Source organism: Metarhizium acridum, assembly GCF_019434415.1.
Source record: "Metarhizium acridum strain ARSEF 324 chromosome Unknown scaffold_568, whole genome shotgun sequence".
Lineage (NCBI taxonomy): Eukaryota > Fungi > Ascomycota > Sordariomycetes > Hypocreales > Clavicipitaceae > Metarhizium > Metarhizium acridum.
In genome coordinates this window covers 2,229,510-2,257,162 of record NW_027094041.1, presented here as the reverse complement: position 1 = coordinate 2,257,162, position 27,653 = coordinate 2,229,510, and the positions used below count along the sequence as shown (strand labels likewise).

Sequence of the window (27,653 nt, the reverse complement as noted above, 5' to 3'; positions counted from 1 at the left end):
CATCTAGTAACACTGTACTTTGGCCGTACCTAGACCAAAGAACCGTAACTAACCACGTTATTTTATTTTATTTTTATTTTACACGCAGCTGAACCCAGACACATTGAAAGAAGAAAGCATGGAAACGTTAACTATTCTAGAGGCGCATAAGTGAGTTGAGCATTAAAAGCAACTGCTCATGGCGGGCTGATACGGGTACCGCGCGCTTATTATGTCAGCGCAGCGGCAACTGCAAATGCGGCCGAGTCGGACTCGGTTAAGCCCGAGGTAGAAGCACCCAAAAAAAGCGTCAGATACAGACGCGATTTCAAATCCTTGGACGAAGCAGATCCGCCCATTTGTCATGGCGGTGTGCATGACGAGGCCTAAAGCTTAAACAAAGCCACCCAGATGAAAATATGTACAAGACACATAAATGAGTCCAGCAGCGCACGCTGAAGGAACCAGATCGCATCGCCCAATACTCCCACCACCACCACCACCATCACAACACCGCATCACCAAACCAGCATAGCCCAACGGAGCCATGGCCAAGCCGATCCTCATCTCAGGCGGCGGACTGGCGTCGCTCCTCCTCGCGCGCTCCCTCCTCCGGTCCAACATCCCCTTCCAAATATTTGAGCGCGACAGCTCCATCTCGTTCCGCGCCCAGGGCTACCGGCTGCGGCTGTCAAGCGAAGGCCTAGACGCGATTGAATCCGTGCTGACGCCCGAGGCCTTCCAGAAATTCTGGGACGCCTGCGGCAAGACGGGCGGCAGCGGCTTTGCGGAGCTGGATCCCAAGACGGGCGAAATTGTGCCCGACGACGGCACGGCGCACACCCGGCCCGCCGCCAACGAGGCCGCCACCAAGGCCGAGCAGAAGATCAAGGAGACGCTGCACTCGCGCGATGGCAAGGTCGTGGGCATTGCGCGCGGCGACATGCGCCGGCTGTTCCTCGAGGGCTGCGAGCCCTACATCAAGTGGTCGCACGCCGTGACGGGGTACGAGCTCACCGACTCCGGGGTGAGGGCCATCTTCGCCGACGGCACCAAGTCGGACGAGGGCGCCATGCTCATCGGCGGCGAGGGCATCCACTCCAAGGTCGCGAAGCAGCTGTCGGGCGGCAAGCTCAAGGTGTACGACACGGGGGCGCGCGGCATCCACGGCCAGGCGCCGACGACGGCCTTCAAGCAGCTCGGCGAGGGCGTGTGGCGCGTCGTCGACAAGACCAAGCCCGGCGGGCGCGTCTTCCTCATCACCAACGTGCGCGCCGGCGACATGGACGACCCGGACGTGAGCTTTGGCTGGACCATGGGTGCGCAGCCGGGCGTCATCGCCGCCCCCAACGACGACTACTCGCTCATCGGCGAGCCGGCCGCCCGCATCGCCCGCGAGCTCACGCGCGACTGGCATCCCAGGCTGAAGCCGCTGTTTGACCAGATGCAGGATTCCGAGGCCGCCTTTTGGAAAATCACCTGCTTCCACGCCCTCTGGGGTGCCCGAGTGGAAGAACGAGCCGCGCGTGACGGTGATAGGCGACGCCGTCCACTCCATGACGCCGGCCGGAGGCATTGGTGCCAATACCGCCGTCAGGGACTCGGCGCTGCTGGGGAGGCTGCTTGGCGAGGCTGGCGGGTATAGGGAGGGCTTGACGGACGAGTATGAGCGCGAGATGAGGGTTTACGGGAGCGAGGCCGTGGCAACGAGTTATGGCCTGGCGACGGCCCAGTTTGGCGTCACGATTGATGAGAATACAAAGACTTTGTAAGCGAGCGGGCTTTTAGTTTTTAGTGTGGCTTTTTTACTTTTCCAACCACAGAATACAACGAGCATTCCGAGACCCTGTAACGGGCTAGATAGTGCCCGGTTTGATATGACGAAAAAAAGATACATAACTAAGTACATGCTTGCTGGCGTGGCTTGTCTCTACGAATGCAACGAGTTGAGGTTTATGTGAATCTCGTGTGCTGACCAACTGCATTTGTCAAGATTGTGATGCATACAACGAGCTTAAGTGGGCTGGCACGAATAGTCTTCTATGCAAACAAGCAAGGTTGCGCTTCTCAACACGCACCACCCATCTCGGTTTTCCCGTCCGCAACTGTACGAGATGTGCAACTCGAATAGGCCTCATTGACAACCTTCTGGATTCACCGCCTGTTTATTTAATGAACCCTGTAGCCCCCCCGGGCATGGCCATGCAGACATGACAATGTTGCGCAAGACTGTTTGGAATCAACTTGACCTCCGAGCTCTTATAGGCAACAAAATGCTCATCTACTATTGTCTCCTGACTGCGTGTTTTACTACCGGCAAAGATCGACGACTAGCCACCAAAAGTAAAGAAAAAACTAAACTTTCAATACAATGGTGTCTTTGATTGACCCCAGAGCTGACCGGCTGTTGGTTCGAAATGTCTTACCTGTAGGCTGTGACCCTGTTAGTTCGTAATATCTCACCAATGATGCTACCGCCGTATACTTTTGTATCTCTCTCGGAAAATGCACGGCCTATTGGATATATCAAACAATAGCAAATGCACTGTGCAGCATTAAGCTCATGTAGGCCTTGTGTCAGTGCTCATAGCGAAATTGGCACCGAGTGAGCTAGGTGCAAGCTTGTCGTGTTGCTGCGCTAGACTATCTGTGTATAAAAGACTGCGCATGGCATCCAGCCAAATGTTTGACTACGCGTAAATCACCGGCATTCCGCAATATCACAGTGTCTCTAGTCGTTCTTGTGTCCACGGTCTCTAGTCGTTCTTGTGTCCACGGGAGGGTCACTTCGATTCAATATTTCACAATGTTCCACCCACTCTTCGTTCTTCTCAGCACAGCCGCCTCGCTGCAGGTTGGCTTCGCTACTCCCCTTGGCGTTCGCGACGTAGTCGCAGAACCCAGAAACGTTACTCCGGACTCCCGTAACTATCAAATTCCTGGCAGGTCTATCGAGGCACACTCGCTAAGGTTTGCAGTTAGAGAAGCAGAGGCAGGACGTAACTGCTTTTGCACTATGCGGTATGCGCCAGTTTGTGCTGGTAACAGTGTGTACTTCAACAAGTGCAGGGCCATGTGCGCTGGAGAGACGGAAGATTCACTTGGAGGCTGTAATCGGGATTAAATCGTGTAAATAATATCATGGTTGTTCCACGGACGGCTTCAGTTTTGGAGGAGCAAACATTCTTTAGGCAAAATGAGAGTTATCAGGTCCAGCTGCAGATACAAATTGTCATGTTGGTGATGTCGACGGGATTGTACCAGATAAGTCACGTTGTTCAACAGTGCTGCCGGATGTTGGCGCATTTGGAGGTCAATATATTGGTAACTAAGTACCCAAAGCCGGTCATGTGCCTCGTTGATGCATAGTGTAATCGCATTCGGTCTTCAGAAAGAGGATTACCCTCCCACCTCGGTTTGTTGTAAAGCCCCAACACGTTCTATGAGGCGGCGCTTCGATGGCCACCCGAGAGTTGATAATGTAAACTCGCAAGAGTCTGCAGGGCCCAAAATAAAGGTAGTTTATTATGCTGACCCAGAACACTTACAAGCTTGTCATGCGTACCCTTTTGTTCGCCAAGGTTGATCTGTCAGCAAAGCAGACGAACCCTTGACTCCAACGTACCTGCAACAAGTGGGCTCATCTGATGAACAATTTGGGTCGCAAGAGTAGCGCGTACGTTTGTCTCGTATCAAATCGAGAAATCGAAAGCCATTGATGGAAGTCGAGGTGACCCGGCATTTCGATGGGGGTCACAAGAAACAGACAAGAAGGTTTAAGGCTTAGATGGGGGTTCCGCACCCTGACGGTTGTACTCCGTATTTCTCCTTCAATTGCAGGGGATGACGGTTCGAAGTTGGGGGTCAAATTGCACAATGCGGCGCGAGTTCTCTTGGCGGGGTGGAAGGTGCGAGGTGGAACGACCAAGAAAATGGAAGGTGGGACACTTCCTCTCTTATTCATCTTCAGATTGTCTGACCCAAAAGCACATGGACGTGATACTGCAAAGCTGCGAGCGGAATCACTGGGGATGTCAAGGGGTGAGAGACGTGGGACAACGGAGGCAAATCCTTCGAATAGCCAAGCGGACATCTGGAACGATGGGGGTCTACATTGATCGAGAGCTTCTTGCTTGACATTCCTTGCAAAAAACCATCCCGGTAAACAACAGATGTCGCATGGCAACAATGGAGTCTCAATAATATCTGGTACGTTTCAACTCTCCCGAGTCTCAACAAACTATCCGTAATTATTGATGATAAAATAACTAAGCACTCCTCTTAAGATGCTCCTGCACTCGTCAATGCGGCGCTTCGCTTAGCCACTTGCACAAAAGACGGTCTCTCTTTGCAATGCTGCCTCTTGAACAAACTTAGCCCTTATTTTCGGCGGATGATCTGGCCATGAGCCCTCCTTCTCGGACTTCGTCGGCAATGGCTTCGTAACAGCTGCAGTGGCCGGATCCGTGTTCGCGTTTCCCTCGGCTGAACAGGTGTTTCGTGCCATTCAGGGGGTAGCGTCTGCGCAACCAAGGAGAGGAATTTGGTCATCATGATGAAATTTGGTGTGGTTGTTGAAAAGTCTGGTGCTGAAGCCATCAGAATCGACCTCGTTGTAGGCGACGACGTCGGCGTTGGCCAGGACCGTCGAGGAACAATTGGACGAAGAGTTCTGGCAGGCACCGTACTGGTACAAATACTGCACCGGCTTCTGCAGCTTCTGGCCCAGTATAATAATAATCAGTAGACCCTGTTGCGAAAGCTAAGCACTGTGTTACGATTCAGAGCCTCGCTTGTACAGGTTTACGAAATTGCCAACATAGCAGCTCAGAATACAGCTACTGTCGGCACCTCACTGCCCCCATGTCCACGTAGCTGGGCGAGAAGACGTTGTTCTCAATGAAATCGGGGATTAAAGTGAGCCCAGAATGGGCATCTACAATGAAGATGGCTTTGGATGAGTGAAGGGAGATTTGCCCGGCCTTGTGTGCATCATGCTCAAGCAACTTCTCGATGGTTCCGAATATGACCGGGCCTGTATCAATGTTGAAGCCTCCGATCAAGTAATGCACAAGTTATTAACCTCGGGGAATTAGTGCAAAATATGCTGCAAATTCTGTATCTAACTCTCTCACGAGTAAGCTTCTTTCGTTTCCCATCAAGTTGTTCTCGCCCACGAACTAACACTCCCAGTTGACACCGATTTTGCAAGCCAAAAACTCAAGTATGCACTGAACAAATTCCTCACCTCTGATACCCAGACCAGCAATTAAGACATGCTTGTAGGCGACGGAGACTGTTTTGTGTTTCAAGACCGGAACCGAAGCCGCCATCTAGTATACTACCTCGACACCTGAGCCTTCTGATGCAGTACGTCCTGACCGTCGTATATTGCCCATGTTGTCGAGGGCAGCATGAACGGTACACCAGGGGGCTCTGTAAGCCATTTTTACAAATGCCCTCGTATCCGGACCACACGCCTCTTCTACGGCCTCGTCGCAATAGATGACGCCGCAGACCTGGGCCGCGGGCCTGCAAGCCGCATTCACAAGTCTTCCGAAGTACGCACCTGTCTAACCTAGTGATAAATCAGTGGTAGATGCTCTTACACTGGCTGTTGTAACACTCATGCAGACTCTTGATCTCAGAAGCGCTGTAAAGGCAGCCGACAAGGGATGCGAATCGGCAAAAGGCATAAGAGCAAGTTTGGGCCGATCCGTCGATATGAGTGCCGAGGGATGAAACTCATGCCCTGATTCTGGACCGCATGAGTCGGTGAACTTGTTGTTTGCTACTGTGAAACGGGGTCACATAACTAGGACTTTTGCGTTGGTTGTTCTAGACTATATATTGTAACCGTTTGGCTGACCGTGGCAATAGCGAAAATTTTCCGGAGGAGATACGAAGCCAATCCTGAAAGAACAACCACTATCGATATGCAATTGTCTCAACGGTCAGCAGTACACACTTGTGCTATGATCAATTATGAATCAATTTCATGACATAACGCCTAGTTTGCTATGCAAAAAAAAAAAAAAAAAAACAAAAAAAAAAACGCCACTGGTTATTATTCTTCTATCCAACACAACATCTAGATTCCTCTTCACATGTTTGATCCTTGTGTACTTCACATGCTCTCGGCAGATGAGATTTGTCTATGCAGAGGCACTGACTCTGGTCTCCAATTCTACCAACTCCTGGAACTCGGCAACTTGTGCTTTGAGGGCCTTTCCCTCAAGGACAGTACATGGCTTTCGGGGCAGTCCCCCATAGCCATAATACCTCTCTAGGGCAACCTTGACAGAAATAAACCCTCCCTTAATGGCTGCCCAGTCACCACGGGCAACAATACCCTGAATTGTAACGGCTTTCTCAACCTCGCCATTCTTCCAGAGGCGAACAACCTCGTTGCAAGAGACAGGGGAAATATTAGCCAGTCCAGCAATGACGCCATGGCCGCCTACCGATAGTGTCTGAATGATGAAATCGGCACTTCCGCCGTACGTTCTGAAAGATGTGCCTCGAGTACCGGCTACAACACGAGCCAGCTTGCCAGTGTTGCCGCAAGTCAGCTTGACACCAACAGTATTAGGATGTTTGGCGAGAGTGAGGATCGTATCAGAACTGAGATCCAGTCCACCACAAGGGGCGGGGAAGTTATAAACAAGAAGCGGGACCGGACTTGCGTCTGCCACGGCGCGAAAGTGTTCGATCATCAAATCCGTGTTCAACAAACCGCCGTAGTAGGAAGGCGGCAGGATAAGGGCATGGGTGCCACCGGATTCGCCAGCGTCTCGGCAGAGCTGGATGGTCTCTCGAGTTGATTGCGCACCGCAACCCACGATAATTGGGACATGTGCCTTGCCAATCTCTTCTAGGGCATTTCGTGTAAGGCGTGTAATAAGTTTCCGCTCAGCGTGATCGAGGTGGACTGCCTCGCCGTTGGAGCCATGAGTTACAAGACCCGCGACCCCAGCGCGAGCAAGGCGCTTGGCGTGGTTCTTGGTCGTCTCCTCATCAACGCTATCGTCTGAGGCGAAGAAGGCTACGGTAGGAACGAAGATGCCGGGTTCCAAAGTGGGGGAGGAACCAGTGGCACCATTGTGGTAGCCATTCGATTGGAGGCCCGCTGAGGATGATGCAGTCATGGCGACAGTTCTGAGAGTTATTCTGAGTCGACATCAAGGAAAGCGATTTTAGGGGAGATGGATGAAGCCGGAATGGCCTTGGCGCCAGTATCTACCTAGATACTTATCCAGGTGCGCGAAGGAGGGCATGAGTTTCGAATGTTGAGAAAACAGTAAGACTGAAGGTTATGGGAGGTGGGAGGCAAGTCCTGAAGTATACTTGAGTATTTGAGCCCACGCATGAAGTCTAACAGGAAAGGGTGCGGGTGGTTATAAAGATGTGGGCTTGAGGAAGGAGCCATTCATTCACCTTCGCAGTGCAGAACTGGGTCACGTCTCTCATCCACTCCACACAGGTTAAAACCTTCCATCCATGTGCAGGCGTTGAGATTGCCCAAAACGCCCCCATGTGTCCTTGGACCATGAGCCTTTTCACCATTTGCGATTCAAAGCAACAAACCACTTGCCCCCCACGATACGGAAGAAGCAGCGGGTTCTTCAGGGGCGGGATGTGTTGCCACTGGCTGGCTTGGCCACTTCCAGGGCTCCCCCACGAAACTCCCGTACGAGCCCGGGACCAATGGGTTATTTGCCCACAGATCCAAGTTTTGTCCACTCAGATCCACAGCGCTAATGGGGGCAAGGACGGAGACGAGAGTAGAGAACGAGAAACGTGCGAACGACGGCGATTGTTGTCACAAGCCAGGGCGGGAAGTAGCAAGATGTCCTCGTGGATGCGCACGTGAGCTTACGAGCAACAAGTATAGATAGCTTCCCTTTGAGGAAGTTAGCGAGTCATCAGCAGAGGAACAAAAATAAATAAAAAAAAATCAACCAGAGGCATCCCGTACACGCTGGCGTCAGTTGGAATGGCTTAAAGGAGACGGAGAAGTGTCCGGGCTGCACCAGGTTAAAGAAAAAAGCATCTTGCATTGTCTTCGTCAACAGCTGTTCGTTGGCTATCGCCCGTGCTAGCAGGGCAGTCATCTTAGGCTCGACTCCCATACATGGTCCCCATGCATCACCACGTCTCCTTCAATTGTTGAAGCATCTGAGAGATAATAGCTCGATCGTTACTACTTTATTTTAACACAAATCTTTGGCCGAAACGCGGGCAAGGATAGTTTCCTAGGCACAGACGTGCATCGACTAAAAGGATATGCCTTGTTTGTCGTACCACGAATGTCAACCCCACACACCTCACGAGATATTGGCTGGGCAATGCTTCAGGACCAGGTGATATAATGAAAAGTACGGTCATCGGTGAGGCTTGGCGGGCCAGAATAAACAGATGGATGTACCACACATAACGATGCGGTAGGCCCATAAAAGTCACGACATTTTGATGCGTCATGGCTCAATGTGGCCGCCAGGTTGTTGTCAGGAAGCAGATCATTGGGGAGAGACTAGAATGAGGTATGGATTCACAACATCTACCAGCTTTCCGCCAATTCTGACATTCATTTCGCCATGATTCCCCAACTTTGTTCATGTTGTAAATGAAACGTCAACTGTGTTTTGTGGTTGGGTATTGTTAGACAACCAATTGAGTACCAGACCCGGACCCTGGTTCATCGGAACATTGAACACCCCAGTCCTCGGCTGCATGATTTTGTCTGGGGTCCCTCGACCATTAACTACTACCAGCAGGCATCTTGCTTGTCTGTCACGCCACGGCCCGACCGTGCCACACCGTCGCGACAGCTTATGATACCGCAATCAACCATCAAGGCCAGGTCCAAAGACCATGAGGCTCATCAATGTCGAATCAGGTCTCCTGGAGGAATTCGTTGGTGAAATACCGCATTATGCCATACTTTCGCACACGTGGGGAGACGATGAGGTCATTTTCCAGGACTTTGTGCATTCCAGTCAAGAAGCAAGGCGTCAAAAGAAGGGGTTTGCGAAAATCCTCAAAACCTGTGAACTGGCCAAAAGATCGGGTCTCAAATATGCTTGGGTCGACACTTGTTGCATAGACAAGTCTAGCAGCGCGGAGCTAGGCGAAGCTATCAACTCCATGTTTCGTTGGTATCGCGGGGCCACTGTTTGCTATGCTTGGCTTACCGACTTAGCCCCCGACAGCTCATTAGAACCCGATACTGAGGCGTTGAGAGGCTGCCGATGGTTTAGACGTGGATGGACTCTACAGGAGCTGATTGCGCCGCGAGCGGTAGAGTTTTACGATGCAATTTGGAACTTTCGTGGCTCGAAATCTGGTTTGAAATATCTTTTGACAGATATCACAAAGGTTCCCGGCAATGTGCTCGAGTCGCCCGAATCGCTATACGCATTGTCAGTAGCCCGTCGCATGTCTTGGGTGTCTGAGCGCAGAACAACTCGGATTGAAGACATGGCGTACTGCTTACTGGGAATTTTCGACGTCAGCATGCCACTGCTGTATGGAGAAGGCGACCGTGCATTTTTGAGACTACAGGAAGAAATCTCGAACTCTACCAATGACCTTAGCATTTTTGCATGGAGAAAGTCGCCCCCCGAACAGATTTATTATGGCGTGTATGCCACCAGCCCAACCGATTTCCGTGAGTCAGGAACGGTCGAATTAGTTAGTAGCACCATGTTTATGCCCGAGTTTTTGAGAAGCAATAAGGGTCTCCGAATCCATACGAGCATTTTTCACGGATCTCAGCAGGCCTACCTTCTCAAGTTGCAGTGTGTTGAAACGAGTGGCAATGAAAGGAAGCAAATCGGCATATGGATCAAACCTCACGGCGGTGGACTTTACAGTCGTATACGAGCCGGCGAGTTTGGGGTCGAATCAACAGAGGACACCTCGAGCGTACAGTTACTCTTTCTATTCAGACACATCAGTCCTGCTCGGTCACGCGAACTCCAAGGGAGCCACAGCAACGCACTGATGATTCGCAAGGGAATCAACACCAAAACGCGCACCACCGACGAGAGTTTCCCCTTCGAGGTGACCATGTGGCTGCCTCAAGACGAATGGGACTCGCAGCGGAGCATGTTTATGAATGACGGAGCGGCCGAATTCGCCGCCTACGGCTACTTCAATTGGCGACAAGACGTCGAGCCCACTGATGACATGCATAAGGGACACAGCTTTATGCTCATTCTGGGGAAAATGGCAGACGAGTCGGAACCATGGATAAGCCTGGCATCATTAGAAGACACAACCAAGAACTTGACGGCGTACATGGGAGATGCGACGAAAATGGTTGCTGCTTCGCGAAGATTCGAGCAGGAACGTACGTTGGTGCTAAGAGATATATGGAGAAACGTGTGCAAAGCTGTCTATGTATCGCTGGAAAGGATAAGAGTTGATGGGGAAGAGGTATATTGTATCGATTTAACGTATGACAATGCACCGGAGGAGGCGAAAAAGGATAATACGGATGTGCCCAAGGAGACAAGGTTGGCAGCACGACAAGCAAGAACGACGTAGACGGTTCGTGTATTGAATGGTGCCATATAATGGAGGCAGTTTGTGGTAATAGCCGAAATTGAAGCCTGGGTTCCAATCCTGATGGCCGGTTCTATTCGGAACCAAGATATACGCAGAGGGGTTGGTTATTCCGCGTCGGCTGGAGCCATCCTCTAGCTCCCACTTTGGGTCTCCTCGAAACCATCGAGAAGGATCTTGGCGGAAAAGCCCTTTCAGTGTACTTGTTTGTTTTTCTGCAAGCCTTTTGTGCTCTAGCCAAGGCTTCCTCTTAGAAACTGGCTCTGAGTTGGGGATCACGGCCCTTGGACCCTAGTAAGTGAGTATATGCATTGCATTTGTATCCTGTTCAGTCGCACACTATTCACTTTGCCCGGCTTGTGATGGTGCTTTCAACTGCTGGCTCGTACTCCTTGGAAATGACCCTGTCCCCGTCAAAAACATGTTTGCTTAGATAAGAACAAGTGGAGGAGCTTATGAAAGTTCCCGACGATCTCCATTAGATGCGTTCCTCTAAGCTCGGCCCTACACTCGTCCACCGTGGTTGCTAAGTCCCCGAATTGACCAGTCCTAGTCTGGTCTGGCTTGCAGTTAGCTGTAATTAGCAGCTGGTGATTGGCTTTCCAGTAATGTGATTAGTCGGCGGGTTGTTGATATGCAAGTTGAATTCCCCCTTGTACTTTCGACTATCCATGCAGCGCTGCGGTCGAAGATTTAGTATTTCGTGGGAAGGAAGGTGGCCCAAGTGTGACTAGCAGCCAGTATTATTTTAATTAAGCACAGTTGCATTTTTCCCTAGTATCTATGTGCGGGAGCTACGTAAATCATGACTAGCAACAGCAATCCTCCCAACGGTCTCAACCCAGTCGCAAAGCTGGTTTTCCTTGGATTCGACCTTGCGTACTGAAGGTGACTAGTGCTTCAAGTGGGAACGATAACTCATACTGGGCGACAGAGAGCAGCAGCGTACAATATGCAGAGTAAAAGCGTAAACATGTCCTAAAACGGCCCTCTAACGGTCGACATCCCTTGACCCATCACGATCATGTTCAAGGCCCCATCAACCAAGGCGCACAAGGTTTCTACAGGCTCTCTATGACGAGGATGAGCTTGTAAGACTATTTCCCTGCCGACTCGCCGATACTCATCAGCAAAGATATTCCACAAGGTGCTCCCCGGCCGAGGGTAATAAGGGCCATTGCGCTAAAAGGCCCTCGCGATCAATACTAGACCGGATACATTTGCCTGAATAGGTCTAGCAAGGTCAAAATCGAGCATCCAGACAGAGTGTTCTGCAAGAGGCGCGCCCATACCCATCGTTACGGCTCCTCTGCGTGCTCCGAGCACAAACTTGACGCGAGTGCCGCATAATTTCATCTGCCAGTGCAACATTGCTAATGCCTCGCCCATGGCCTTGGCGTACTCTTGGCAAGGCAGCTGGAGCTCTTCCATCTGGTCGGCGTGGAGAGGAAAGTCGCGGAGACTGAAGCGATGCGGCTGTTGGAGGGGCTGGTCTGGATCACAAGTTCGTCTCAGGCCAAGATAGAGGTGAACTAGGCAGTGGGCGTATCTTCCGTTAGACAGAGCTTGTATGTACCTGTCGCGAGTCGGCGTCCGGTTGTACTTCTCGACGAGGAGCAGCTGCGCTTGTCTCGACACTGAAGTGATTCTCTCGGCAATCATGGTTCTGCATTTTCCAAGGCCAGCAGGCAGCACTGGCAGAAGGTCGTGCCATCTTTTGTCGTCTTCCTGGTCTATGAGATGGAAGACTTGTGGCACCGAGGTTAACTGTAGGCTCCTTGCTGCGCCATATATGCCCCGTTGAATCATAGCCTCGTACTTGATATCCCTGCCGGGACTTGCATCCTCGCGTTTGATGACGACGTCGACGTCGTGATACCCGTACCTCTCCCACTTCGCCATACCCCAGACCGAGCCACAGTCTCCAAAGCCGATTCTTTGAAGCGGGTTATTGGTAGCGCTCAGAGCTGGAAATAATTCCATGGTTCGAGATCAGGCCGTGGCTGATGACACTATTCGCGACTAGGTGATGACGATGAATATACCTGCTTGGCAAAGGATAGTGGGCAGCCGGGGTATTTTATGTAACTATGCGCTGAGGAAGAGAGGGTAGGGATGTCAAAGGGGGGAAGTGGCCTCCGTCGTATTTGGAGCAACGACTGGCAGGCAACTTGACATGCAATGCAGCTCTGAGCCGTGCCTACTTTTGCCCAGGCTCTATCAACTGGACCAGCTTCTTGGAAAGACTGAGCACAAGCTCGGACTTGAGCATCACACACCATCTCCTCGAGATCCAAGATGCCTCACTGCACACAGCTTTGGTGACGCACCGGAAGAAGTTGTCGGGGAAATCCTAGTCAACTGAGCAAGCGATTTGTCAACTCTGTCGATCCATCGTTTGGTGCAGCCAGCGGCTCGGGCGCGGCCGTCCTAGCTCCGGAAGGCATGGTCGCGTGGTGTTGAAGGTCTCTTCATCGGGGGTGAGCATGGGTCTGTTGAGGCACGCCGTCGTGAACATGACTTGGAAGCAAGAAGGGCGTTCACTTTGTGGAGTTTCAACTCGGGGCCGAAAATGAGAATGGATAATAGTCCAGCATCCAATTCTTTTACCTCGAAGGAGTCCCATCTAAGTCTTGTGCTTGGGTTGTAACGTTCAGGATGGATGCCGCCTTTCGGTGCAATCGAAACCACGGGCCATTCGCGGGTCAAATTTAATCCATATGGGGAGCCTGAACCATCTCCTCTCCCAACAATCTCATGCAGCACGCCGTCAAGACAGTTATTCTTGCTGCTTTCTAGTCGCGATTATGCTTCGTTGATGGCTCGGCTCCGTCCCTCGCTGGCCCATCTCAAACATGGAAAGTTTGCTTCAGATGCTGCCACATTTCGCCGCACGATGCTGCCGCCATCTGTCCGACCAGCCTTTTCTGATAGCCTCGACAACTGCCGACTCCGGTGTATGCCGAACTCGTTCCTGCCAGCGTCAATCAACCGCATTCCCGGTCTTCTTATAGCTGGCGACGCCCTTAACATGCGCCACCCCTTGCCGGAGGAGGAATGTCAGTTGCACTCAACGATGTCCTCCTGCTGGGCGATTTGCTTCACCCCTCGAGTATTCCTGATTTAGGCGATTCCCACAGTGTTCTTCAGGAGATGAAGACATTCCACTGGCGGCGAAAGAGGACACACTTTTGTCACCAACGTGCTGGTTCAGGCTCTGTACTCGCTATTTGCAGCAGAAGACTATTATCTCGAGGTCCTTCGACAGGGCTGTTTTGAGGATTTCCGCCTGGGTGGCATGTGTGTGGATGGGCCTGCAGGTCTATTGGGAGGTATTAACAAGGAACCTGTAGGACTTCTTTATCACTTTTTTGCAGTGGCTTTGCTTTCAGTATGGAATCTACTGTTGTAGAAACCGATCTGGAGGCTTCCAGTGGTGCTTTTTACATGTGTTGGCGTCTTGTTAAAAGCGTGTTGGGTGAATATGTCGACTATCGTTCTGAAAACCTGTTCGACCCGTGATTGTGTGTAGCTGCCTAGACCTGGAACACCCATACTACCTCAGTAACTACGGAGTACATGAGCCGGTGAGCCGGTGGGAAGGTTCAATGTCCAGCAGCGATTTGCGAACTCCGTCCATCTTTCTTCTGCAGTCAGTGTTGGCGAATTATACGGAGCTCAGCTCGCAACCCGCAATTCCCCGCCACGCATAAACTTGAACAGATCTCCTTGTCGGCCTGCGTCCGTACGAGAGCCATACCATAACGATTCGTGGCCGTCCAGATCCATACCCTTTGTTGGATACGACCCGGGGACGGGGAAGGGGCTGGCCGTAGTCCTTTGGAGACGTCTCTGTGATTCAGGTGGGTGAACGACTATTCAATTCAGCAAAAGTAGCTGTTATGCTAGTGCGTGTTCCATGTTTATATTTATGGGCGCTTGGGCATCATCCAAGAGGACGGCTTGTCCGTCGTTTACACGAGATCTCGCCGTTTGTAAGCCCATTTCCTGCCACTTTTGAAGTTTCTTTACATTCCGTACTGTATTACGTACGCATAGTTACACAGAGCCAGGTGCGGCTTGCACAGCCCACCATGAGCTGTGAATATTACCATGCACTGCAACATAGAGCAACCCAAATGTCAAACAGCCCCTCGGGCCTCAATCACGTTGCCAATCTTCCTTCATCCATCCACCACTTCAAGGCGTCTGAAAGGCATTTGATCACCATGAGTGCCAAAGTTAATCGTTCCGTCGCTTTGATGAAAGACGAGCACCAGCGCCAGTCCCCAACGGACTGGCGAGCAGTCACACCCTGTCGATTCTTCCTGACGGGCTCGTGTACAAGAGGAAACTCATGTCCCTTTTTGCATGATACAAAATCACCAAATCATTCAGGTCTGGAATCCCAAGAGGTACAGTGGCCCACGACGAATCGTCAGAGCATCAGCTTACTGTGATGGGTTGGGCAGCCCAAACAGGCCCATGTAAACAGCAGGTTCTCAGTCGACTCTGGATGTTCGAAGCCTATTTGCAAGTATCACAAGATCGGAGTTTGCAAATATGGAGCAAAGTGTTTATATTTACATTCTAACGATGGCCGGACCCCCCAGGACGCGGCCACTGAACCACTGGATGTTAGCTAGCCTATTCCCCAAAGTCATGAATTGATTGTACTAAGGAAACTGGAGCAGGATGAAGATAAGAAAGACGATTTCACAAGAACCATTGGCGGTGCATTCGTCCAGTTCGACGCGGGTGCTCGCGTATCCAAGATCCGTCTGCCTGGTGACTTCTCTGCTGCCCGTATCAGCGGATTACGGCAAAACACCTCGAAAGAATCGGTTCGAGATATGCTGGCTGAAAAGGGCTTACACGTCAGCGCCGACGATATTTGCACATTTCATATGGAAGGTAGTTACGGAGCAACCGTCAGATCGGATGATGCGTCGTTTTCTAAACGACTCTGTAGTCTCGTTCAACCCGGCTGCACATGGGGAGGATTGAAGATACTGGCCACGCCCATTGCCGCGCCTATGCCCTCTGGTCATAACACTCGACGCGTAGACTGCAAAAAGGTTCATGTATCTTGGCATAAGGCAGTCAAGATTGTCTGGTTGAATTTTGGCAATGGAGAAATCGCCCGCCGTGTGAGTAACATGTTCTCAAAGGGGACATATAAGGTCTTGGGCCAAAAGAGTCACTGCTGCCGCAGCTACCAGAGCTAAATCCGTCGTACCCTCTTGGCCAGCTCGTGGGAACCATATTGCCTGGACTGTTGTACTGACTGATGTGCCGGCTGCCGCACAGAAGAGCGACGTTTCACAAGCTATCACGCATGAGCGTAACAGACCTCACCATGTAGAAATAGGGGCCCCAACATACTCAACTGATGAGGAGACGGCTACAGCGATGATACGTTCTCTCCTGACGAATATCGGACCATTGGAGTATTGTGAAGACCCCTTGGAGACGAGTGCGAATGCCAGGCGGGTGAAGGCAACTGCCCGCTTCCTTGATGAGTCCGACGCCCGCAGAGCTTCCAGAGAGCTTGACAAAATGGAACTCCCTTTCCATCACAAGGCACGGTTAACTGTGCAAGTCGTGTACTCGGCCAAGTTCAAGGTCGCCATCAACGTTTTCGATGCTGTAAAATCTCAAATCGTTGCCCAGCAGACAACTTGGAAAGACAAGAACATTTCCTTCAGGGCCTACAACCCCACGGGTCCTCTTCAACGGTTCAGGGTTTTGAAGATTGAGGGTGAGTTGGCAGAGAATGTGGTCAGTGCCAAGGCTGACCTTGAATCAATCCTTGCTGGTGTCGTCGCGACGGACAACGACGCCACCCTCTGGCATTCTTCACTCAAGGGCAATGGGCAGCTCTTCCAAGCGATAAAGTCACTAGAGAAGGAACTTTCGGTAACCATCCTCCGGGACAAGGTAAAATCCGAATTACGCCTCTTCGGTTCCCAACGACGTTGCGAAGACGCGCAGAATCGATTGGCTGAGCTGATACGTATGGCGTCAGGGTCAAATTCCTCTAGAGTCATTGAGCTTGAACCTGAAAAATTCTTTTGGGCTTGCCACGGGGGTTTCAGAACGATTGCCGGTCAACTCGGTCCAGAAAAGGTCCTATTTGATATCATCTCCACGCCAAAGAAAATTATTATCTCTGGTTCCCTGGAAGATTATGATTTGGCTGTGGCAATTATGGAGGGCAGAAAACAGGTGCCAGAGCGAGTTGAGAAGCTAAAACTCGATGACACTGCGCAGGAATGTTCGATTTGCTGGACCGAGGCCGATACTCCCATCAAGACAGAGTGTGGACACATTTATTGCTTAGAATGCTTTGAAGACAGCTGCACCAAAGCAAACGCGACGGGCGGGGACTTTACGATCCTGTGCCATGGCAACCAGGGCAACTGCAGGAGCGTCGTATCAGTTGAGGACCTGCAGACGTACCTCTCTTCAGCTGCACTCGAGGCCGTCCTTGAACAGTCCTTCTCGTGTCACATAAAGCGCAACCCAAACATGTTTCGCTACTGCCCCAGTCCAGATTGCAACTTCATCTACAGGGTCTCATCGGCTGCCAGGACGCAGAACTGCTCCAACTGTCTCCGGCCTACCTGCTCGGCGTGCCACGAGCCGCACATTGACATGTCGTGCGCGGAACATCAAGACCTGAAGTCGGGGCGTTTCGCAGCTTTCATGAAACTCAAGAAGAAGCTAGGAATCAAGGATTGTCCAAAGTGCGCAACTCCACTTGAGAAGGTCTCGGGATGCAATCATATGACGTGCGCGGCCTGCAAGGCTCACATATGCTGGGTGTGCTTGATGACATTTCCAAATGGCGCGGCCGTGTACGACCATATGTGGAAGCTCCATGGAGGCCATATCGACCTGCCGGATGTCTAAAAGTTTCATGAACAGTCTGGGCATCTACATCTGTTGCCGATGAAGTTGGTTTCATCTTTTGACCACAGTCAGTTCCTCGTTGCGGACCCGCCAAGATACTTCCAACTTCCTAAATTGGCGTTGAATATCTAGCGCGGTCCAATCAGATTTAAATCCGGCATGTCTAGCTGCCTACTAGGTGGATAGCTGTATATATATGCAATTTCTGGATGCTGCAACGCGGGCTCTCGCGCGGCAAGGCGGCTATCTCACAACAGGCATTGACCATCTTCTGTGTAGGAGTGCTGTGAGGATGGAATTGTGGATGAAGGAACTCTTGCTTGAGCGTGGGGCGTCGTTGTTGCAATATGAACAGAAAATGCCCAATAGCCCAGGAAAAGTCTTCTGTTGCTGGATTTGGTCTGCCACTCAGAGCACACAATAGTGCCTTTTTTTTTTGCTCCAGTCGTAGTTAAGGTGTGCTTGGAATAGACACATACTTGATCAACCTAAGACGCGACCTCCCTTCAGATAATTCTATTTGTTCATCTAGTGTGACAAGATGGAGAAGCTGTTTCTTGAAGTTATCTGGAGAGCCATCTATCGTGAGAGGTCAGCATATCTTGAATATTAGGCATCAGTCCGATGGCTCGATACAAACCTCCATGAGAATTAAAGGCCGCTGTGATGGTTTGCTCCCGTACCTCGCCAGCAGCTGGATTCTTATTGAACACAACTCGGGGACATCTATCGTATCCTCTATTGGTGGCTTTTCTAACCTACAAGTTCGTTAGCCTACGTCAAGTAGCCAAGACGCGTCAAGTGTTTGATATGTGCTGAGAGAGAATATACCCGCCAGTCAAAACAAATGGCTTTCGTCCCATTGTGTTTCTCCCGAAGCCTTTCGGTCGTGAAGGGTAGATACGATACTAGGGTTGCCCTGACCAGCCCACACCATTCAAGCTCTGCCAGTAACGTCAACTCGTCTGGTGTTTGTGAGAGGCCCATCTCTAACACTTGGTTAGGCAACGCCAAGCCAGCTCTGTGGCACACATGCTTTCAGGCTTCTCGCGACATCCATCTACACCAAGAGCCCTCGTCACGACCCTCTTTGGTGGCATACTGTTGTCATTGGAGGTAGGCTTCTACAGCCACTGGTTGAATCACGCATGTAGGACAACTAACTCTGAGTTCCAGGTCGCAGCTGGGTCAGACAAGGTGCTGACAGAAATCATCGAAACACTCTCCGAGTTCGGGGACCAGCTTCCATTTTTGCAAATCTCTGGAGATTCCGGAGCATTAGATGATGAAACGCTGGCTGCCTTGTTCGAAATTCTAGAAGCACTGACAGTCAACATAGTGAGGGCTATCAAATATTTCCGACGGAGAAACATCACCGACACCACGATAGCACCAAATTCCGCATGGAGCACACTACGCGCGCAATTCGCAAAGGATCTAAGGCGGCTTGAATTGCGCCCGAGGGAACTGCCAAGAGAGACTGAGGCCAGAAGCTTCATGTCTGCTATGAAATCGAATGCCGAGCTTGTGCGGTTGTATGAAAGGCATTTTGCAGGCTCATCGCCCTCGGCGGCCTCTATGCGATGTCGGACCATACCATTCATACGAAATCCAGGCTGTCTTGGCCGACAGGATATATGAGATGCAACTGATAAGTCCTTCAAGAAACAACTAATCCGGCCTGCTTCCATTGCTCTGTGGGGGGCTGCTGGTGATGGGGAAAACGCAAATTGCATTCGAGGATGCCAATACGCTTTGGTTGGAGGGCTGCAACATGATTATCTGGATCTCGAGTGAGACCAACGCCGAAAGAGCAAAATCTTTTGGTGCTGCGGCGAGGGAACTCCAATTCAACGAGTTTTCCGAGGCCAACACGCCGGACAAAAACCAGCACTTGGTGTTGCACTGGCTTCAACAAACAGGTACGTACCATGGTGGAAACCATGAACACGTTGAAGTATGATGGAATACTCGACGAACAATTGGCTTTGACAGATGTGCCCTGGCTCCTGGTATTTGACAGTGTGGAAAACCAGAGCGATCTGCAGAGTTACTGGCCCACGGTTGGTCAGGGAAGGATCCTCATTACTTGTCGTAGCGAAATGCTTGCAGGTTAAGGAGTTATTGCACCTTCGTTTGAAGTCGCTGCATTCACGCTGTCCGAGGGCACAGAAATGATCCTTCGCATCACCGAGCAAGCTGAAGCACCAGAGACAGAAGCCCAGGCGGCAAAGGAAATTTCCAGTCAACTTGGCGGTCTGGCCTTGGCCCTTGATATTACGGCGAAACACATTAAAACCTGTCGTCGTCCAAGGTCGGCACGGGATATTATCCCGCATTTGCGGCGCAATCCAAAAGTGGGATATACACGGCAGAAACGCTCCAAAGCGCAGGATGATGAATGAATGCAACGTTTGGCGTATTGCTTTTCCAAATCCAAGTGAGGATGCGGCAGTCCTAGTGAATTTGATTTGCATATTGGGCCCTGAATCTATTCCGCACCACCTCTTCCAACTAAGTGGAACGAGCGTGGTGGCTGGGCTGGGCTTGCTACAAGGTATTGGTAGGTTATTCTGTACTTGTGGTATCGTATATATTACGTGCTAACAATGTCCCTTTGGAGTTGAAGAGTGAGGAGGCTCTCAAGATTCTGAGCTCTGCAGCCGATGCAAAGGGACGTCCATTCGAGATTCTCGAGGTGGAGGAGCCCGATGAAGAATGCTTCGAACCCCCCTCTCCCAAGGGTGTTGACAACGGCCGTCCTGTACGGAGCCATGTCAACTACTTGTTGGTGAGCGGGGTATTATTTTGCCTCAGTTTGGCGACCCAGCTCACGACACGGCAGCTATTCGTGCAGCGCAGGGGGCTTTTGGCGACGAGAGGAGGATTTGCCCTGTTCTCATTGAGGAGCTGACATCTGGACTCTTCGGGGTGGCGGCATACACTGTTGCACTCAGGAAATCCCCATGTTGCCCCAAAGCATAGGCACGAAAACAACAGAGGGTGCCTAGGTTTCCTTGAGTGACGACGCTTCACTGTTTTGACTTTACCAAGAGCCTAAATTGCCGCCCATGATGGCATAGGTCTTCTGGCATTCTCTTGAATTAATATTCCCACTCTGCAGAGCGACCTTGTCCAATGCGAATATTTACAGCCCGGCCTTTCTTGGATTGATCGCTGTAGTAACACCTAAACATGCCCTGGTGTCGCCGAAATGGTACATTGCTCTTCAAGACTTTGCACAAACATAGTTTTCCAAGTATGGTCCGACATGTCATGACCCCGCGTCTCCCACCCGCTTCCGCTGTGACGAAGCTGGGGGGGGGGGGGCTTCTTATTCCCTCTTCTGCCCACGCTTCACCTCTTCACGCACCTCTCTTGCCACATTCATACACTCAGCGGCACCAATGGCCGTCAGGACATGCCACCATCCATGAAGCTCAAACAGCCAAGCCCACGGCAGCCCAAGTTGTTGTCTAATGTTCCTGAGGGTGGCGCAGTACTCTAGGTCGATATTCCAGAGAACATATCCAAGCAAACAGATAAAGACTGCTCTCCAAGTCTTCTTATTCCAGTCACGGGTCTTGGCTTCGGGCAGCGCGGGTTGTAGCCAATAGAGCAAGTATTGAGCTCGCAAGATGAGTACAAACAAGCATGAGACAAAGGCGATGACTTGGTAGATGATGCTCGGCGACTGCAGGTAGAATACGGCAAAAGACGCGAAGCACATGGCAAGGCTGGCGGAGATGAGGCGAGATTTAGTTGGAGATTGTCCCGTCGTGAGGGTGGCCTGGAGCATGGCCCAGGTCAGTCCGAGCATGGAGAACTCGTCGGCAAACTCGAGCGTCTGGCGGAGACTGGCGTGGAACAAGAACGACCCAATGCCCAGTACCAAGAGGGAAACGGACATGAAGTCGAGCCTCGGGGCGAGCAATCCGCCGCTGCCAGGACCGTACATGTATCGGAGCGCGAGATGGACTGATGCAAGAGGGGGGGGTTCTTAGCACCACGCACCGCATAAATGGGCGTCAGCCGCCGCGCATGGAAGACATACCATAGGCGAGGTTCGTCAGCGAGTTGATAAACTCGGCCACGTAGAAGGTCAAGGCGTAGTCCTCTTCGCAGAAACTGTCTGCTCGTCAGCACACTCGAGCGCGGCCACGGCTTGTTCTGGTCGCGAGACGCGCCTCACTTTGCTCGGCTGGTTGGCGGGCTCCAGGCTCCCCGGAGAGAATGGGCGTCGCCGTCAAAACGAATATTATGGTGGCCCATCTTTGCGCGCGAGGTTCGGGATCGATTGGGCTCTCTGGTGGTGTCGGGGAAATGTCAATGGCTGGTGGAAACATGATGCCCATCTGGATCGACATCTGGACCTCCAGCCAGGCCTGAACCCGGTCCATGCCATTTGATGTCAGCACTTGAGCAAGCGGTCAGGGCCCTGTCAGCCGCCCGTGGACGGCAGAGGCGCCAGGCCCAGTCACCATCACAATCACATCCCCGCCCGTGCCTGGTTCAACGGTGACTGGTTCGCTTCGGGTTTGCCTGCACCATGGCGTTGCTGGCAGCCAATCATGATGCCCGCCACTGCAGCAGAAGCTTGCGAACCGCTTGCGAATCTCGGCTCAGGCGGCCAGGGGCTGAGGTAGACGAGTTTCCGCATTCCGCACTCTTGCTGGAGAATCTACTCGCCTCTCAGGAGAAAGACGACGCTTCAACGTCATCACCACAATTAACTGTCAAGCCTACGGAGTACTACTCTAGGCATCGACATGCGATGTGAAAAGTGGGGCGTCGCACAACTTAGCATCGCTTCCATAGATTTTATGGGTCGCCTAACTAATTGGGCACCATGTCCCTATTTCATTGGCTCACAGCCACTTGGTTCAAGGGTAGCTCACTGATAACTTCCAGATATTAAATCCTTCAAGAAACAAGATGTTACTCTGTATCCATTTAAGCTTGTTTCTCAATGTCTGACTCCGTACGGAGCACTTCCAAGCAAATTACCGTGGCGCGTAATGGCCAATTCGAGACACATGAAATTGTTTCGAATCGCCGTCTAGCACCATGGCTACTGGAAAATTAAACCATGAGCACTGCGAGAACAATCTTGATGAGCTTGGCGCAACTCGCCGTTCATCGCCGGGGTGACCCCTGCTAATAGTCCCATCACCCGGGTGGACATGGCCATTTGATGTTCCTCGAGATGCCAGGCGAGTATATGGGATTCAAAATGATCGAGGTACGAGGGAGATACCGGGGCTGGACACCACGGTACTTAGCATGCAACAAGGTGCTCCCCAAGAGGCAATACTCGCAGCTAGTCAGTTCTTCAAGTCCTCGCGAATATGTGCAAGAATTTTTTTTAAATATATAATTATAGATGCTTGGTTATTTGGTGGCTGGCTTACTATTAGTCGCAGACATGCAGTCTTCAGCTCGCCATACGCCGCAAACTGCAAGGTGTGACGTAATATTTCGTCAGTCACGGGCCGCAATCAGGAGAGTCCATGTCTCAAGAGCTTCGAATGTGCATAAAAGGCTTTACCACGCAAATGTAACCTTGGAAGCACAAGAAACGGCAGCAAATCGTCTCGGCTGTTTGAATCCTAGGACTCGACGTTGCAACACTTGCATTGCAGATCAGTTGTTCCCCGCGTAAAGCACGATACTGCCTTGATCTTGATGTTTGCTCACAGGTTACTTGCACCACGCGTGGCATGAAGTACCCCCAAGAGGTGGAAAATGTCCTAGCGGTGCTCATTATAATAAGACACGCGCATGTAGATGTCAAATCCCCCCGCAAATCCTTCAGTGGGAGCTATGTGCCATCTCAAGATGATTCGTACAAGCAGTGGAACATCATACATGCACTACCTTGTGTAACCGCACTTCATGTTAGGCATGGATCGTTAGAGTTTCGCCCGTCACTGCGGCTATTTTCTTACATGTCACCTTGCCGCTCCCCTTGACCCCTTCCAGGTGACCATCCAGATCTCATTTGGGGCCTTTCTGTCAGGCAGAGTCAAGTTTGGGACTAATGGAGAGCAGATTGGTACGTATGTCGCAGTTGTGGGCTTTCGTACATCGTATATGCGAGACGTGATGTACGCATATGCAGAAAGGAACCGATCCCCATCCGATGCCAAGCCGCACATATGGGCTGTTGCCATCTTGTGATAACGGACGTTTCTCATCCATCCAGCGCTCGACGCATGCCACGTTGGTGCATAAAGTTGAATGCTCCTATTGAGTCTATGGTTATAAAAACGAAAAGCGAGAAAGCCCCATGTTTAAAGCAAAAATTTTTTTGCTCCTGCTAGCCGACACATATATACATGAAAAATGCATTGTATTAACTTACAATACAGGGCTTAGCATAACTGGTTACTCCGACCCGTTTGTGTGCACCGAGAAATAGCGAACGATGTTTTCATCAGATACCTGAATTCTGTAGTACGGCAAAAGAAACCTACGCTGCACAGTACATTGTCTCACCACAGCTGAAGTCGTTTAATCACTTTGCATGTCAGGCTTGAATGGCGTCTTGAGACATACAAAAGAGGAACCCTACCCTCCAAGATGCCGTTTCCAGCACGCCATTTCAAAGCCACCGAATAGCGGTTACAAGGCCGTCATAAATGACAAGCTCGTAAACCTCGGTCCATAGTCCAAGATTTCCCCCTACCTGCCGAACTTGCATCGACTCGCAGGCCCGTCGTCGATCACGAGCAATTGTTGCCAATCACGGTGGGCACCGGGGTGCAAAGCCGAGACACGATAGATCACGTTTCAGTGCATGTGGACATAAACGAGAAATACACGTAAAAAACTTCGGCAGTACTACCAGAATCACATGGCTCTCAGCTCATCAAGCTACCCGCTTCTCAGACCGGGGCGCAGGAAGTGTCCAAATGGCGCATTATACAAGAGTACCATGTCTCTGGTGTTTGGCTGAATGCTAGGCCACTCGCAAATATAAAGTCTCTCCGCGGCATCCTCACTTGTAGCATGACAATAGACACCCCCAACAAGACCGGCGTCTCCCAGTCTGCCACTTTCACCAAGCAAATAATGGACAGCTACGACAATAAAATCACCAAACCCGACAAGACACAACGCGGTGTAGTCGATTGGATGATCAATGCCAAAAAGGGCGGGTTCGATTACGACACACTGCCCTCCAAAGGCAGCCCCAGCCAGTTCGTTACCATAACAAAACAGGAAATGGAGGCAAATAAAGTGCTTAAAGATGCGGGCTGGGAAATGGTAAGCCACTCAACCATAGACAATCAAGTGAGCTTGCCCTTTGCCATTTAGCGAAGTAAAAGCGACTGCTAAGGCAGGATAATAGGGCAACATCTCTGTGCCTATCGGCGGGAAGGATGTGATATTTGTCAATGTTCAAGCCCAGATTGGTGTCAGCCATACACGTTATACATTTTCGCATGCAAATGTGGTAGCCGACAAGAAGGTCGGCAAGAAACTCATCCAGAAGGCAATGAATGAGTCTATGGGGGATCAAAAAAGTCGTTGGATTGTAGAAGTAACCCCGGGCAGCTATAGGATTCAGCTTGACAGGCCAGGGTAAACTTGCTAAGTTAGCATTTTGATTTAGCTTTCTTCCATTTTCAGTATTTGTCCATGGGTTCCGCAGCAAGTACTCAGAAGACAGAATAAAGTCATACCGACCCCCTCCTGCCTGCACTCTTGGCCGAGTCATAGTGCTCGTAGTTTAATTCAATACCTTCCATGGAAGGTATTTTTCATTCTCTCATATCGTTTTTGTCACCCCTGTGTCGCAAAAGTACGACTGGCTTAATTTAAACTCTAGCGTATGATTTGTGTCTGCCACCCCATACCCATATAAAAGATTGTTATAAAGCTATTATACCGGGGAAATATTAGCTCTCCCTAAGCCTCTTTAAGCACCCTAACCCTTCAGCCCTACGAGTAATAACAGCCAGATCTTGTTGACCTATATTGGTAGGCGAGAGCCAGGGTAATAAAATATATTGCCAGTACGCCGAGCTGACTGTTGGCCTACATAAGATAATGGCTGCTTAGCCAAGTGGCGCTTTCAGTCTTTATCACGTAACCATTCTATCCTCTTATGTTTGGCTCACCAGGTCACAGATGATATGGCCATTGAGGGCTGGGAAACCGGTGTCTAGATTCAGTTTCCCAAACGCTTAGTGTACTAGAGAAGTGATGAGACTTCGGGCCGATTTGCGGCTGGGACACAAGAATGGTTAACCGCAACATAACATGCTGGAAGCAAGGCTCGGAAATGCATTTCCAATCGGCGTTTATCGAACTAAATCTTGGCGACATTTACTATTGGAGCTTGGCAGTTTGCTACAGTGGCATCCAGAACTCTACAATCAACACACGCTGTTAATCATAGTGTTGACCTGTCACACGGTTACGCGAGGGCTCCAACCACGGGACTAGGGCACCAGTCACTCGCCGATTTCTTGTATAAATAGAGCTCTTTGATCACGTAGGCCTTGAGGAAAACCAAGTACCTTCAGTACCAAAGACTGTTGTTAGATGAGTCAAGCTATTGCTCCAAGCCCTCATTGAGCCCTTGTCACGCGTTGAGGATAATGGCTTAGGGCATGTCAGCAATGTTGGCATTTTCAACAGCGGCATACACGCGAGGGATGGGTGCTTGATCCAGGAGGACTTGGAATCAATCCAAGAGCTCCCGAGTTTTTTACAAGAGTGTCAAGGCATTGTCAATGAACCCTCAGAGATGCTCAGTCTCCGATGGAACGAGTCTCTATCGCCTGCTAAATGTGCGAGCCCTGCCAAGAAAAATAAGGCGAAAAGTCCAAAGTCTATAGTACGGCGCAAATGGGGATAACATGAAGTCTTCTTGTGCGTAGTTGGATGCATTTTCGACAATTTGTTCGTAAAGCAAGTGTTCCCATGACATGGCAAACGGCTTATAATAATGGTGCCAAGTATGCAAAAATTCTCGTGCGGCAACAAGTGTTTGACCACCCGTTATACACCTTATTCGGGCTAGCCTAATTTAAATGACTTGGGTACTCGGTAAATACTCACTTGTATGGCCTCCGACTGGTCAGAGTACCAACTACCTGACGTCCCGAGGCTCGAACCACGTAGCCCCTGGCTGGACGGAGCAATCCCTGAGTGGTGAACCGACTCAAGCTGAGCTTCCCCGCGTAGGGAGTGAGTGACGTGACATGACAGATGCCTAGATCCTTTGACATTGGGCCATTTCCGTCCAACACATCCTGCGTCGACATCTTGAACTCAGCTGAAGCTGTGTTGTTGGGGAAGAGATCAATCAAGGTAGCCGGGCCCGGTACAAAGGTCGGCCATTTGTACATCTTTTCGAGGCCGTGAGACGGGTCTCTGATAAAGGCACCAAACACCTGCTGCAGATAGAGAGACGCCCGGATAGCAGCTGCATGGTGGTCCCGAAAGTCGTTCTGCGCAAGCAGCTTTTATGTATCCATCAGAATAGGAATATCCGCTACTAAATCATGAGAAATTGTCCTCATAGTGCCAGTTGAAATTTGAAAAAGGTAATGCTTACCTTGGTGGTATGCCCAAGGAAACGGCGTCACAGCAGGGGAAACGCCAATTTATCGGTATATAGGCACACGATGGGAATATCTGAACCTTTTCTCTCAGATTAGCCAATATCCGTGTATCACCCATGGTCATTCGACTAACCCTGCTTCGAGTGCCATGTTGCAGTTAAAAATGAGTGCCCGTTGCCAGATCAGAAAGAGTTTTGTTCACGCCACACTTTCCAGTCCAGCTCACGATAGAGTCGCTTTCGTTTTAAGGTGTCCCACTAAAGTTGGCTGGTTTTGAAAAAGAAACCAGCAAGGCCAGGAGGCAGAACTACTGTATTGGAAACAGCATTCGCTTGCAATCTTGGCAAACTTGCCTGCCGAGCCACGGTTGACATATTCCTGCATCGTGAACAGAGTGACATTGTCCACCATGGAAATCGAGCTCGGCCCACATTCTCTGCAATAACCGCCTCACTTTCATGTTTACACCCACAACAAACCCAGACACATCGGCTGGAGGAAACCACCAGACGTAAGCCAATTGGGTGAGACGCCAGGCCAGACAGACACCGATCGCTGCGGGCCGGGCCGAGTCTGGCAGCCAATAGCAAGTTGAAGCTTTATTGTTTGGTC

General features: G+C 50.8%; 8 protein-coding genes across 8 annotated transcripts; 5 read left to right on the top strand and 3 right to left on the bottom strand.

The window, feature by feature from the left end:
- Window positions 1-526: 526 nt before the first annotated feature.
- Window positions 527-1,624, top strand: J3458_020055 (uncharacterized protein; the record flags this gene model as incomplete). Its single annotated transcript, XM_007817605.2, has 1 exon — window positions 527-1,624. The coding sequence occupies one exon, from the start codon at window positions 527-529 to the stop codon at window positions 1,622-1,624; it is 1,098 nt and encodes a 365-aa protein (XP_007815796.2).
- Window positions 1,625-5,561: 3,937 nt separating this feature from the next.
- J3458_020054 (uncharacterized protein) lies at window positions 5,562-7,127 on the bottom strand (the record flags this gene model as incomplete). The annotated part of the gene is made up of 1 exon (XM_007817604.2): window positions 5,562-7,127. The coding sequence occupies one exon, from the start codon at window positions 7,125-7,127 to the stop codon at window positions 6,135-6,137; it is 993 nt and encodes a 330-aa protein (XP_007815795.2). The 3' UTR covers window positions 5,562-6,134.
- Window positions 7,128-8,853: 1,726 nt separating this feature from the next.
- Window positions 8,854-10,530, top strand: J3458_020053 (uncharacterized protein; the record flags this gene model as incomplete). Its single annotated transcript, XM_007817603.1, has 1 exon — window positions 8,854-10,530. The coding sequence occupies one exon, from the start codon at window positions 8,854-8,856 to the stop codon at window positions 10,528-10,530; it is 1,677 nt and encodes a 558-aa protein (XP_007815794.1).
- A 754-nt stretch (window positions 10,531-11,284) lies between these two features.
- Window positions 11,285-12,900, bottom strand: J3458_020052 (uncharacterized protein). The gene has a single exon (XM_007817602.2). It carries the CDS (start codon window positions 12,529-12,531, stop codon window positions 11,731-11,733), a length of 801 nt encoding a protein of 266 aa, XP_007815793.1. The 5' UTR covers window positions 12,532-12,900; the 3' UTR covers window positions 11,285-11,730.
- Window positions 12,901-15,960: 3,060 nt separating this feature from the next.
- Window positions 15,961-17,463, top strand: J3458_020051 (uncharacterized protein; the record flags this gene model as incomplete). The annotated part of the gene is made up of 1 exon (XM_066121844.1): window positions 15,961-17,463. One exon carries the CDS (start codon window positions 15,961-15,963, stop codon window positions 17,461-17,463), a length of 1,503 nt encoding a protein of 500 aa, XP_065973461.1.
- A 1,032-nt stretch (window positions 17,464-18,495) lies between these two features.
- On the top strand, window positions 18,496-19,104 carry J3458_020050 (uncharacterized protein; the record flags this gene model as incomplete). Its single annotated transcript, XM_066121843.1, has 2 exons — window positions 18,496-18,579; window positions 18,640-19,104. The coding sequence occupies 2 exons, from the start codon at window positions 18,496-18,498 to the stop codon at window positions 19,102-19,104; spliced, it is 549 nt and encodes a 182-aa protein (XP_065973460.1).
- Window positions 19,105-19,994: 890 nt separating this feature from the next.
- Window positions 19,995-21,841, bottom strand: J3458_020049 (uncharacterized protein). Its single transcript, XM_066121842.1, has 3 exons — window positions 21,656-21,841; window positions 21,518-21,591; window positions 19,995-21,441 (listed from the first exon to the last, which is right to left on the bottom strand). Exons 1-3 carry the CDS (start codon window positions 21,733-21,735, stop codon window positions 20,798-20,800), a joined length of 798 nt encoding a protein of 265 aa, XP_065973459.1. The 5' UTR covers window positions 21,736-21,841; the 3' UTR covers window positions 19,995-20,797.
- Window positions 21,842-24,474: 2,633 nt separating this feature from the next.
- Window positions 24,475-24,783, top strand: J3458_020048 (uncharacterized protein; the record flags this gene model as incomplete). Its single annotated transcript, XM_066121841.1, has 1 exon — window positions 24,475-24,783. One exon carries the CDS (start codon window positions 24,475-24,477, stop codon window positions 24,781-24,783), a length of 309 nt encoding a protein of 102 aa, XP_065973458.1.
- Window positions 24,784-27,653: the final 2,870 nt, after the last annotated feature.